The sequence below is a fragment of the Mirounga angustirostris genome, unplaced genomic scaffold (genome assembly GCF_029215605.1).
Source record: "Mirounga angustirostris isolate CCGP_5_RB_7025 unplaced genomic scaffold, mMirAng1.0.hap1 SCAF_16, whole genome shotgun sequence".
In the NCBI taxonomy this organism is placed as follows: Eukaryota; Metazoa; Chordata; class Mammalia; order Carnivora; family Phocidae; genus Mirounga; species Mirounga angustirostris.
Genome location: NW_026991724.1, coordinates 16,899,535 through 16,913,210, shown reverse-complemented (window position 1 = coordinate 16,913,210; position 13,676 = coordinate 16,899,535). Strand labels below are relative to the sequence as shown.

The 13,676-nt window shown below is 40.4% G+C and overlaps 1 protein-coding gene across 2 annotated transcripts in view; it reads left to right on the top strand.

Moving 5' to 3' along the window:
- The window catches only part of SNTB2 (syntrophin beta 2), a 110,743-nt gene that overhangs the window by 79,964 nt on the left and 17,103 nt on the right, over positions 1–13,676 (top strand). For both annotated transcript variants that reach the window (XR_010408143.1, XM_045890836.3), the window contains exon 5: positions 9,550–9,746. Coding sequence is in view for 1 of the 2 variants with exons in the window: in XM_045890836.3 (XP_045746792.1) it covers positions 9,550–9,746 (197 nt within the window). In the remaining variant the exon portion in view is untranslated. The remainder of the gene's footprint in view (positions 1–9,549; positions 9,747–13,676) is intronic.

Here is a 13,676-nt window from a genome sequence, read left to right as displayed (position 1 = left end):
TCTTCAGGGGGTCTTTGAGTTCCAAACTATTTTCTTAGTAATACTAAGATGTTACTTGCTTTTTCCCTGTTGACATTTGTACTGAGGGTTGGTAAAATTGCTGGTGCCTTAGCATGAATCAAGGTAGTTGATTCCATACCAAACTGTATGGACTTGCGGGGGGTGGTGGGGGTGGGGATGCCACTTTCACCTCAAAATGTCTTTGTTGGAGCAGTAAAAACTTAGTTTTATTTCATCTTAACCCTTGAGTACTCATCTTCTTAATATTCCATAAAATGAGGTGGGAAGTACTCAAAAAAGCACTTCGGCTGCATACTGAAGTATGATGGTTGTCTCAAAAACACATGTGTGGTTGACTTGCTAGTTGAACTAGCTGTGATTTTTTGTGGACCACCATTTTTTACTTGAAAAAACAACTTGTGGAGAGAGGCTGGGAAGATGGTGGCGTAGAAGGACCCTAAGCTCACCTCATCCCACAGAAACATACAATTGGATAATACATCAGCATAAATAATCCAGAAAACACCCAAAGGCTGGCAGAACAAACACAACTAAAGGCAGAGAAGAGGTTGCATTGAAGAGGGTAGGAAGGGCAGAGACATGGTCGGGAAAGCTAGTTATTATTAAGCTGGATATATAGAGATTAGCAAAAAATGGAAAACAATGCCACTCTTGACATTAATTTTTTAATAACTTTAGTTACAGGTGCAGCCACAGGGCAAGAAACAGACTATCACATCAGGAAGCCTGCATAGGGAAGACAAATCCCCGTAACATTTGCCTTTGAAAGGGAGAGGGGCTGAACTTCCTGAGTTCTTACAGCCAGTGGGACTTAAAGCCTAAAATTTTAAAAATCAGTGGGCTCAGCTCTGGAGAGCCCCAAGGGCGTTAGGAAGCTGAGTCCCCACCCTTTAAAGAGACAGCACAAGAAACCGCCCAAGGAGCTCCAGTGTAGAAGCAGCAGTTTAAAAAACAGCACTGTTGGGTGCCTGTGTGGCTCAGTCGGTTAAGGTTAAGATTCAGCGTTTGCCTTTGGCTCAGGTCATGATCCCAGCATCCTGGGATCCAGCCCTGCATGGGGCTCCCTGCTCAGAGGGGAGTTTGCTTCTCCCTCTGCCTCTCCCCCCATCCACCCCACCCCCCCTTGTGTTCCCTCTCACTCACTCTCTTTCTCTCAAATAAATAAAATCTTTTAAAAAAATCACTCTCAGACAATGTTTTTCATATAGGACTTTTGAAAATTTGGATGAGGATTGTACCTTAAAGAGCAATAAATAAAATGGCTTGTTCTTAAAAAAAAAAAAAAAAAGGCTTGTTCTTAGCTTCGCTGTAGGCCATATAATATTTTTCTAAAAAATTTGCTGGTTCCATCCTTCACTCCTCTAATGGTAATTTGAGCAAAAGGACTTTTTTATTTTTTAAGATTTTATTTATTTGTCAGAATGCACAAGCAGGGGGGAGCAGCAGAGGAGGAGAAGGAGAAGCAGGCTCCCCACTGAGCAAGGAGCCAGATGTGGGGCTCCATCCCAGGACCCTGGGATCATGACCTGAGCCAGAGGCAGATGCTTAACCGACTGAGCCACCCAGGCATACCGAGCAAAAGGACTTCTAAGGGCAAATGGATGCTCCTTTACATTTCCTTTAGTTGTCAGAAAGCCACTATTGGTTCAGTTAAAAGGCAACAGTGTGTCTTTCAAGAAAAAGGTAATTTCGGGCGCCTGGGTGGCTCAGATGGTTGAGCGTCTGCCTTCGGCTCAGGTCATGATCTCAGGGTCCTGGGATCGAGTCCCACATCGGGCTCCCTGCTCCTTGGGAGCCTGCTTCTCCCTCTGCCTCTCTCTCTCTCTCTCTGTCATGAATAAATAAATAAAATCTTTAAAAAAAAGAAAAAGGTAATTTCTTCTAATCTATCAACTGGTTTAGCCAAGTTAATCACATTAGTTCTCAACCCTGTATATGCACTAGAATTACCTGGTGCATAGATTTAAAAAATTACTTATGTCTGGCTCAGATCCTCAAAAATTCAGATTTAACGGTCTAGGGTGGGGCCCAGGCAATCTTATTCTTATTAATAAAAACTTATCCAGATGATTCAAATGTATAGCCAGTTGAAAAGCACTGAACTAGTCGTCTGCCAACTTTCTGGTCTGAGGACCTTTATATACTCTTAAAAATTAATGAAAACACAAAATTGCTTTTCCTTATCTGGGTTATACTGATTGATATTTACTATAATTAGAAATTAAAACTGAGAAATTTAAAAAATATTAATTTAAAAATAAAAGTAAAAAAACCTATCGTGTCTCAATATTAATAACTTATTTGTATTAAAATAATGTTTTCCCAAACAAGAAAAAATTAATGTGAAGAGTGGCATTGTTTTGTATTTTTTGCTGATCTCTCTATATCTAGCTTAGTAAAAGATTGATGAATTCTATCTCCTGTGTTCTTTTTTTTGAAGATTTATTAATTTAAAGAGCAAGAGAGAGCATGGGGGAGGGACAGAAGGAGAGAGAGACAAGCAGACTCCCAGCGGAGCACGGAGCCCAGCGCGGGGCTCAATCCCACAACCCTGAGATCATGACCTGAGCCAAAATCGAGAGTCCAGTGCTCAACTGACTGAGCCATCCAGGCACCCCTTCGCTGTTATTTTTTTAGCAGCTTTACTGAGATAACTCATATACCATACAATTCACCCAAAGTATAGTATTTAATGGTTTTTAGTATGTTCCTAGAGTTGTGTGACCATCACTATAATCAATGTTAGGACACTTTCATCACCCTAAAAAGGAAATCCTTACCCATTGGCAGTCACTTCTCGTTTTCCCCTCCACCAGCCCTTAGGAACCAGGAATCTAATTCTGTCTCTATAGATTTGCCTATTCTGGACATTTCATATAAATGGAATCATATGTAGCCTTTTACGTCTGGTTTCTTTCCCATAGCATACTGTTTTCAAGGTTGATCCATATTGTAGCATGTGTCTCTGTTTCATTTCTTTTTATGGCTGAATAATCTTCCATTGTATGGATATACCACATTTATCAGTTGATGGCCATTTGGCTTATTTACACTTTTTGACTCTTACGAATAATGCTGCTGTAATATTCATATACAAGTTTTTATGTGAACATATGTTGGTTTGGGGGCATATATAGCTAGGAATAGATTGCTGGATCATATGGAGCTCTATGTTTAACATTTTTTTGAGAAAGTACCAGGCTGTTTAATATAGGCACTCTATCATTTGAAATTCTCACCAGCCCGATGTGAGTTTTCCATTTTCTCTCCATCCTCATATTTGTTTGTTTTTTTAACTTTATTTTTTTTTAAGATTTTATTTATTTATTTGACAGAGATAGAGCAGGAGAGCATAGGCAGGGGGCACAGCAGAGGGAGAGGGAGAAGCAGGCTTCCCGTGGAGCAGGGAGCCTGACATGGGGCTCGATCCCAGGACCCCAAGATCATGACCTGAGCTGAAGGCAGACACCTAACTGACTGAGCCACCCAGGCACCCCCACATCCTCATGGTTTTAAGTTTTATTTCCCTAATAGCTAATGATGTTGAGCACTTTTCATGTACTTACTGGCCATTTGTGTGTTTTCTTTGGAGCAATATCTATTCAAATCCTTGATCCTCTAATTGGGTTGCCTTTTTATTATTGAATTGTAAGAGTTCTTTATATATTCTATAGACAAATAGCTTATCAAATATATGATTTGCAAATATTTTTCCTGTTCTGTGAGTTGTCTTTTCACTTTCTTGACAGTGTCATTGGAAGCACAGAAGTTTTTAATTTTGATGAAGTCCAATTTATCAGTCTTCTCTTGCACTTTTGTTTTATATCTAAGGCTTTCCCTAATCCAAGGTCACAAAAATTTACTCCTGTGTGCTCTTCTAAAAGTTTTATAGTTTTAAGGGGTGCCTGGGTGGCTCAGTCAGTTAAGCGACTGCCTTCGGCTCAGGTCATGATCCCAGGGTCCTGGGATTGAGCCCTGCATCGGGCTCCCTGCTCCGCGGGAAGCCTGCTTCTCCCTCTGCCTGCCACTTCCCCTGCTTGTGCTCTCTCTCTCTCTCTCTCTCTGTGTCAAATAAATAAATAAATAATATTTTTTAAAAAAGTTTTATAGTTTTAGCTCTCACACTCATTCTTTTATCCATAAAGAGTCAATTTTTGTATAGTGTGGAGTAGTGATCAAATATTATTCTTTTGCTTGGGAATATTCAGTTATCACAGTACCATTTGTTAAAAAGACTATTCTTTCTCCATTAAACTCTCTTGGCAAAAATCAGTTGATCATAACTGTGAGGGTTTTTTTCTGGGCTCTCAATTTTATACCTTTATGGTAAGTTTTAAGTGTGAATCCTCCAACTTTGTTGTTTTTCAAAATTATTTCAGTGATTGTGAGTCCCTTGCATTTTCACATGGATGTTAGGATCAGCTTGTCAATTTCTCGGAAAAAAAAAAAGATGAAATTTGGTAGAGATTGCCTTGAATCTGTAGATCAATTTAGGGAATTTTGCCATCTTAAAAATACTGTCTTCTGGTCCATGATACAGGGTATCTTTTTATTTACTTAGGTCTTTAATTTATTTCAGCAATGTTTTGTAGTTTTCTTAGTGTAAGTTTTATACTTCTTTTGCTAAATTTATTCCTAAGTATTTTTTCATTTTGATCTATTGCAAATGGATTTTTTTTCTTAATTTCCTTTTTAGAATCTTCGCTCCTACTATATACAGTCAATACATTGATTTTTTTGGGGGGGGCAGAGGGAGAGGGAGAGAGAGAATCTTAAGCAGGCTTTATGCTCAGCATGGAGCCCAAGGCGGGGCTCCATCTCACGACCCTGAGATCATGACCTGAGCCGAAATCAAGAGTCAGACACTTAACCGAATGAGCTACCCAGGTGCCCCAATACATTGATTTTTATATCTTGATCTGCATTCTTGCTTGACTCGTTTATTAGTCTAGTAGGTTTTTAGTGGATTCCTTAGGACTTCTATGTACAAGATCATGTCATCTTCAAATAAAAGGTAGTTGTACTACTTTCTTTTCTGGATACGTTTTATTTCATTTTCTGGCCTAATTGCTCTGGCTAAAATCTCCAGTACAATATTAAATAGAAGTGGCATAAACAGACATCCTTGTCTTTTTCCTGATCTTAAGGGGAAAGCATTCAGTCTTTTACCATTAAGCATGATGTTAGGTATGGGTTTTTCATAGATACCTTTATCAGGTTGAAGAAGTTCCCTTCTCTTCCATGTTTGTAAGAGATGTTTTCCTCATGAAAGGGTATGGAATTTGTCAAATGCTTTTTCCATGTCTAATACAATGATCATGTGGGTTTGTCCTTTACCTGTTTATATGGTGTATTACCATATTAATTTTCGGATGTTCAACCTTGCACTTTTATTTATTTTTATTTATTTTTTTAAAGATTTTATTTATTTATTTGAGAGAGAGAGAGTGAGAGAGCACGAGAGGGGAGAGGTTCAGAGGGAGAAGCAGACTCCCTGCCAAGCAGGGAGCCCGATGTGGGACTCGATCCTGGGACTCCAGGATCATGACCTGAGCTGAAGGCAGTCGCTTAACCAACTGAGCCACCCAGGCGCCCCCAACCTTGCACTTTTAGGATGAGTCCTATTTGGTCATACTAGATTCAGTTTACTAATATTTTGATGAGGATATTTGTGTCTTACACTCATAAGTGATATTGGTCCGTAGTTTTCTTTTTTTTTTAGATGTCTTTTGTTTTGGTTTTGGGGTATTACTGGCATCATAGAATGAGTTAGGAAGTATTCCCACTTATGCTTTTTTGAAGAATTTATGAAGAATTGGCATTAATTATTTTTTGTAATAATTGGTGGAATTCACCAGCAAACCATCTGGGCTTCAGATTTTCTTTGTGGGAAGCTTTTCACTGTTAGTTGAAGGGATTTTTTTTTTTTTAAAGATTTTATTTATTTATTTGACAGAGAGAGACACAGCGAGAGAGGGAACACAAGGATGGGGGAGTGAGAGAGGGAGAAGCAGGCTTCCCACTGAGCAGGGAGCCCGATGTGGGACTCGATCCCAGGACCCTGGGACCATGACCCGAGCCGAAGGCAGGCGCTTAATGACTGAGCCACCCAGGCGCCCCAGTTGAAGGGATTTTTGAAATATATTTTGTTGGGCACCTGGGTGGCTCAGTCATTAAGCGTCTGCCTTCGGCTTGGGTCATGGTCCCAGGGTCCTGGGATCGAGTCCCACATCGGGCTCCCTGCTCAGTGGGAAGCCTTCTTCTCCCTTTCCCACTCCCCCTGCTTGTGTTCCCTCTCTCGCTGTGTCTCTGTCTGTCAAATAAATAAAATCTTAAAATATATATATATATTTTGTTAACACTTACTACTTTCATAGACAGTATTCTGCTCTTTTCCTATGAAAATAGTTTTTAGTTCATGAATGTTATATTTCTTTTCTTTGTCCTTGAAACTCTATTCTTAGGACCATCTCATGGGGCAGAGTATATACAGTGTATAATAGAAACTCTAAGGTTTTTTGCTAATTGTTTCTCAGTGGTTTTTCTCTTCTGTACTTTGTGTCATTGCTGTCTCATACTTGATTTGAACCCTTTCCCCAAAATGATTAATTCAAGCTCTCATTTTGTTACATCTAAAAATATTTCAGGAGCATCACTACCTACCCCCCCCAAATGAGTTGGAACTCACTTTTCAAAGTAAAAAGATGGCACATCATTTTTGTTTTGTTAATATAGTTACATCTCAAGTTAATGGGAGTCAAAAGTTGTAGTCAAGTAGTTCCAAAGGTTAGGAAATCAGTTTTCACTGGCTATTTACTTTAGGAACAGAAACTAATATGTTTCATTCTTTTTTTTTTTTAAGATTGTATTTTTAAGGGCACCTGGGTGGCTCAGTCAGTTGGGTGTCTGCCTTCAGCTCAGGTCATGATCCCGGGGTCCTGGCATCAAGCCTCACGGCGGGCCCTCTGCTCAGTGGGGAGCCTGCTTCTCCCTCTCCTGCTGCCTGCCACTCCCCTGCTTGTGCTCTCTGTCAAAAAAATAAATAAAATCTTAAAAAAAAAAAAAAAAGATTTTATTTTTAAGTAATCTCTACACCCAGCAGGGGACTTGAACTTAAATCCCTGAGGTCGAATCACATGCTCTACTGACTGAGCCAGCCAAGCACCCCAATTATGTCTCATTTTTATCATAATTTTCACAGCCTAAAAATAAAAGCTTTTAGAACAGATTAGACTTGCAAATCCCCAGGTACAACATTTATCAGAAATAATGGTCCCTTCTCCAGTCAATCAGGAGTTAAATGAAGTGTTCATGTGAGCATTTCATTAAAACCCTGAGATGCACAGTCGCTGATATGACTTACTGGCTTCAACTTACCATTGTACTTTCTGTTTCTAAGAGTTGGTCTGTAGGTAGCTAATATTAGTAGAGTCAGGCAGTATTTGCCTTTTTGTGACTGGCTTATTTCACTTAGTATAATGTCTAAAAGGTTCATGTGTGTTGGCATGTATAACAAGATTTCCTTCTTTTTAAGACTGAATAATAATTTGTTGAATGTATATACCATATTTTCTTTAGTCATTCATTCTGCCAGTAGACATTTAAGTTGGTTCTACCTCTTGGCTATTGTGGATAATGCTGCTATGAACATAGATGTAAAATATCTCAAGAATCTAATTTCAATTCTTTGGGATATATACCAAGAAGTGAGTCTTTTGCCCTTTTTCTCCCCCCATCTTTTAACTGGGTTTTTTGTTTTCTTATTGTTGAGTTTTAAGAGTTCTTTGTATATTTTGGATATTAGTCCTTTATCAAATATGTGTTTTTCATATATTTTCTCCTATTCTGTGGCTTGTCTTTTCATTCTTTTACAGTGTCTTTCAAAGCAGAAGTTTTTAACTTAGAAAGTACAACTTACCAATTTTTTTCCCATGAATCATGCTTTTGGTGTTGTATCTTTTTAGATGACCTCAATTTTTTCTTACGATGTCTTCTGAAGTTTTATACTTTTGCATTTTACATTTAGATCTAAGATCCATTTGAGTTACTTTTTGTGTAAAGTGTAAGGTCTTCCAAAAGAAAGCACCAGGCCTGGATGGGTTCATTGGTGAATTCTACCAAACATTTAAGGAAGAAATTCCGTACAGTCTCTTTCAGAGGATAGAAGCAGAGGGAATACTTTCTAACTCATTCTGTGAGGCTAGCATTACCCTAATACCAACACCAGACAAAGACATTATAAGAAAACTGTAGACCAATATCTCTTATGAATATATATGCAAAGTCCTCAACAAAATATTAGCAAATCAAATCCAAAAAAGTATAAAAAGAATTATACACCATGAGCAAGTGGGATTGATCCCAGATATGCAAGGCTGGTTCAATATTCGAAAATCAGTTATGTAATCCATCCCATCAACAAGCTCAACAAGAAAAATCATATGAATCTATCAAGAGATGCAGAAAAGTCATTTGACAAAATCCAACACCTGTTCATGATTAAAAAAAGTAAACTAGGGGGCGCCTGGGTGGCTCAGTTGGTTAAGCAACTGCCTTTGGCTCAGGTCATGATCCTGGAGTCCCTGGATCGAGTCCCGCATCGGGCTCCCTGCTCAGCAGGGAGTCTGCTTCTCCCTCTGACCCTCCCCCTCTCATGTGTTCTCTCTCTCTCATTCTCTCTCTCTCAAATAAATAAATAAAATCTTTAAAAAAAAAAGTAAACTAGGAATAGAGGGGAACATTCTCAACTTGATAAAGACGATCTACAAAAAATCTATTGCCAGTATCATGCTTAATAGTGACAAACACGAAGCTTTCCCATTGAGATCAGGAATAAGGCAAGGATGTCCTGTCCCCTCTTGCCACTTCTTTTCAACATCATACCAGCAATCCTTGCTAATGCACTAAGTTAAGAAAAGGAAGTAAAAGGTATACAGATAAGTGGTTGCTAGGAGGAGGGGGAGGGGATGAATAAACAGAGCAAAGAGGATTTTTAGGGCATTGAAAATACTCTGTATATTATAATGATGGATATATGTCGTTACACATTTGTCCAAACCTATACAATGTACAACACCAAGAGTGACCCCTAAAGTAAACTATGGACTTCAGGTGATTATGATGTGTCAGTGTAGGCTCATTCTTGGTAGAAAAAAAAAAGTACCATCTAGTGAGTGATGTTGATAGTAAGGGAGGCTGTTCGTATGTGGGGGCTTAACACTTCCTAATCAAAATTGAACCTTTTTTTTTTTTTTGACATGCACAGCCTTTTCAGAGCATAAAAAGGCCAATGGAAAATTTGGCCTTAGCTCATCCAGCCCAGTGTTCTGCCTGTGACTCAAGGGGTCATTTTGTGGGAAAACAGAATGGTATATACTTCAAAGACTATAATATTGTTTTGAAACGTACTTTTCCAAAAACTACAGATGGCTTTTATAACTCTCTGCTTATTTATCAGCATAAATTGCTGACATTTTCCTATACCAGTACATTAATTACTTTTGATCTTTGCCCTCTTTGTGGTCCTAGGTTGGTTCATTCTGGCTCCGGATGTCGATCACCCTCACTTGGATCTGACCTTACCTTTGCTACCAGAACAGGCTCTCGGCAGGGCATTGAGATGCATCTCTTCAGGGTGGAGACACATCGGGATCTGTCAACCTGGACCAGGATACTTGTTCAGGGTTGCCATGCTGCTGCTGAGCTAATTAAGGAAGTCTCTCTAGGTATAGATCCTGACATACCATTTCTTATTTATTTATTTATTTGTTTGTTTGTTTGTTTGTTTATCAGAGAGATAGAGAGCACAAGTAGGCAGAGAGGCAGGCAGAGGGAGAAGGGGAAGCAGACTCTCCACTGAGCAGGGAGCCCGATGCGGGGCTTGATCCCAGGACTCCGGGATCATGACCTGAGCCGAAGGCAGCCGCTTAACCGACTGAGCCACCCAGGTGCCCCCTGACATACCATTTCTAATAGTAATTACATGGAAATGTTATATTTTGTTTTGAAGTAAAAACCAGGGACGTCTGCGTGGCTGAGTTGGTTGAGCATTTCATCTTGATTTCAGCTCAGGTCATGATCACGGGGTCCTGAGATCGAGACCCACGTTGGGCTCTGCGCTGGGTGTGGAGACTGCTTGGGATTTTCCCTCTCCCTCTTCCTCTGCCCCTCCCACTTATGCCCTCTCTCTCTCTCAAATAAATAAATAAATCTTAATAAAAAGGGGCATCTGGGTGGCTCATTCCGTTGAGCATCTGCCTTCCACTCAGATCACGATCCCTGGGTCCTGGGATCGAGCCATGCATTGAACTCCCTGCTTGGCAGTGAGTCTGCTTCTCCCTCTCTCTCTGCCTGCCACTCCCCTTGCTTATTCTCTCTCTTTCTGTGTCAAATGAATAAATAAAATATGTTTTTTTAAATCTTTTTTTTTTTTTTAATATTTTATTTATTTGAAGAGACACAGCGAGAGAGGGAACAGAAGCAGGGGGAGTGGGAGAGGGAGAAGCAGGCTTCCCGTGGAGCAGGGAGCCTGGTGTGGGGCTCGATGCCAGGACCCTGGGATCATGACCCGAGCCGAAGGCAGACGCTTAATGACTGAGCCACCCAGGAGCCCGTTTTTTACATCTTAAAAAAAATAATAAAGTGAAAACCGTTATCGTATGGGCCAGATTCAAAAATATTCTTTTTTTTTTTTTAAAGATTTTATTTATTTGACACAGAGAGAGACACAGCAAGAGAGGGAACACAAGCAGGGGAAGTGGGAGAGGGAGAAGAAGGCTTCCTGCAGAGCAGGGAGCCTGATGCGGGGCTCGATCCCAGGACCCTGGGATCATGACCTGAGCCGAAGACAGATGCTTAACGACTGAGCCACCCAGGTGCCCCCAGACTCAAAAATATTCTAAAATATGGCAGCTTAAAATGATCATGATGGAAGAACCTGGTTTTTCTGTTTCAGTAGTAAAGTTTTCCTAAGCCTTGTATATGGCTGCGTCCTAACATCCTATGTACAGCATGGCAGTTTTGTTGTTCATCATTTTAATCTGTATGTGATAGTGTAAGGACTCATTTACTAAGTACTAGATGCACTAACCCTCTAGTTCAGAAGATTTAGAGTCTAAGATGTGGAGAGACACTCTTAAAATGTGGGCATCTGGCAAGGCTTATGGCTATAGAAAAATAAGAATAATTTTGAGTAGGAATTTGTTTTCAAAAGTTTGAAAATGTGTGCCCAGTACTTACTGAATGAAATAAGCATCTAAAGAAGCCTGGTGGTGTGTTTTCATTGTTGAAGCGCCCTCTTGTGGCTAGTCTATATGGGCTTCATTTGTATATGTTTGTGTGTATGTACATGTATATATATGTATAGATATTTCCAGATTGCTTTGCATCTTAACAAGAACAAAGAATAGTCAAAATGAAGGCACAGAGTTTCTAATATGATTTGAGTGAATTTTATTATCTTGGTTCCAAGTCAGTTTACTTTTGTTCCTGTTTTCTATGTATTTTATTTTATAAACACTTTTTTTTTAAAAGATTTTATTTATTTATTTGAGACAGAGAGAATGAGAGAGAGAGAGCACATGAGAGGGGGGAGGGTCAGAGGGAGAAGCAGACTCCCTGCAGAGCAGGGAGCCCGATGCGGGACTCGATCTAGGGACTCCAGGATCATGACCTGAGCCGAAAGCAGTCGCTCAACCAACTGAGCCACCCAGGCGCCCTATTTTATAAGCAGTTTTATAGAATTTTATAAAAAGAGAAAATGTTTAAAGAGCAGAGTGTCTTACAATTTACCTTTCTTTCCGTTGCTTCTGGAAAGTGAGGGATCTCCATGGCTTTAGAACTGCATAGGCAGCATTTCCGTGGGTCATATTCTAACACTGGCAAGGGACAGTGTTTTAAATGTTGTCAAAATGACATAATTCTTCAATTCTTTAGTAATTGCTTGATATTTTCCTTACAACCACAGTGATGATTCAAGCAGTGACACCAATGACTAGTAAGACCCCACCTTGGATTTCTACCAAAGCCACCATATCCACACTGTCTTTCTCACTTGTGTGTTTCCCGCCCATTTTCTTCATGAAGTGATTGGTGACCACATTAAGGGCTGTGAGGCTCTGGTTTTACTCTTGGCCACAGAATATGCTTTCAGGGTTGTGTCCTCAATGTGAAGGTCTGCAGTGCCCTGTGTTCCTTTGGGGAGCCCCGGAACATTCATTAGGCCCTTTACTGGCATCTGAGATCACCATATCTTCTTTAAGAATCCAAAGAGAAGGGCAACTGGTGGCTCAGATGGTTAAGCATCTGCCTTCAGCTCAGATCTTGATCCCAGGGTCCTGGGATCAAGCCCCCATCGGGCTCCCTGCTCAGCAGGGAGTCTGCTTCTCCCTCTCCCACTGCCCCTCCCCCCTGTTTGTGCATGCTCTCTCTCTCAAATAAATAAATAAAATCTTTAAAAAAAAAAAAAAAAGAATCCACAGAGATATGTTTCCCAAAACAAAGAATGCAACTTAGATTTTTAACATTTTTTAGTTTCATGTTGCTGCTTTGGTGTCTGGCAGCTAAACTTCTGGCAGGAAACAAAAATCTGTCCAGTCCCTGGCTCACAGTTGTTTAAATACAGATGGCTTGAGGAGAGAGAGAGAGAGAATAAGGATTGGTTGGGTCCTTATACTTTAAAATAGACAAAAGAAACATTTTTTGGTAATTTTGAACTTTTTAATTCTCATTTACAGCTATATTTTAATATTACCTTGATAGTACTTTCATTTCCACAATTCATGTCAACTGATGTACTTACTAATCACTTACTGTGTATTTAGAACTCTGCCACATGTGTTAAACTGGCTGAAGGTAAACTGCTTTGATGAGAGCCAGAATTCCTTTAAAATGTGTTTGTGTGTGTTTGTGTGTGTGTGTGTGTGTGCGCACGCACCTAATCTATTATGTCTTTTTTTTTTAAGATTTTATTTATTTATTTGACAGAGAAAGATACAGTGAGAGAGGGGACACAAGCAGGGGGAGCGGGAGAGGGAGAAGCAGGCCTCCTGCTGAGCAGGGAGCCCGATGTGGGGCTCGATCCCAGGACCCTGGGATCATGACCTGAGCCGAAGGCAGGCGCTTAACAACTGAGCCACCCAGGCGCCCCTATTATGTCTTAATATGTGTATGCTTAATGTGCATATCCACATTCACATATATACACACATTCATACATAAGCAAGCATGTCCTTCAGACGCATGTTACCACTTTGTGTTAAATTATTGGGAGATACAGGGGCGCCTGGGTGGCTCAGTCGTTAAGCGTCTGCCTTCGGCTCAGGTCGTGATCCCAGGGTCCTGGGATCGAGCCCTGCATCGGGCTCCCTGCTCCGCAGGAAGCCTGCTTCTCCCTCTCCCACTCCTGCTGCTTGTGTTCCCTCTCTCGCTGTATCTCTCTCTGCCAAATAAATAAAAAAATCTTAAAAAAAAAATTATTGGGAGATACAGAAAGGTTACTATAATTATGGGGGCGCCTGGGTAGCTCAGTTGGTTAAGCAACTGCCTTTGGCTCAGGTCATGATCCCAGGCTGCATTGGGCTCCCTGCTCAGTGGGGAGCCTGCTTCTCCCTCTCCTGCTCCCCTGCTTATTCTCTCTCTCTCTGTCTAATAAATAA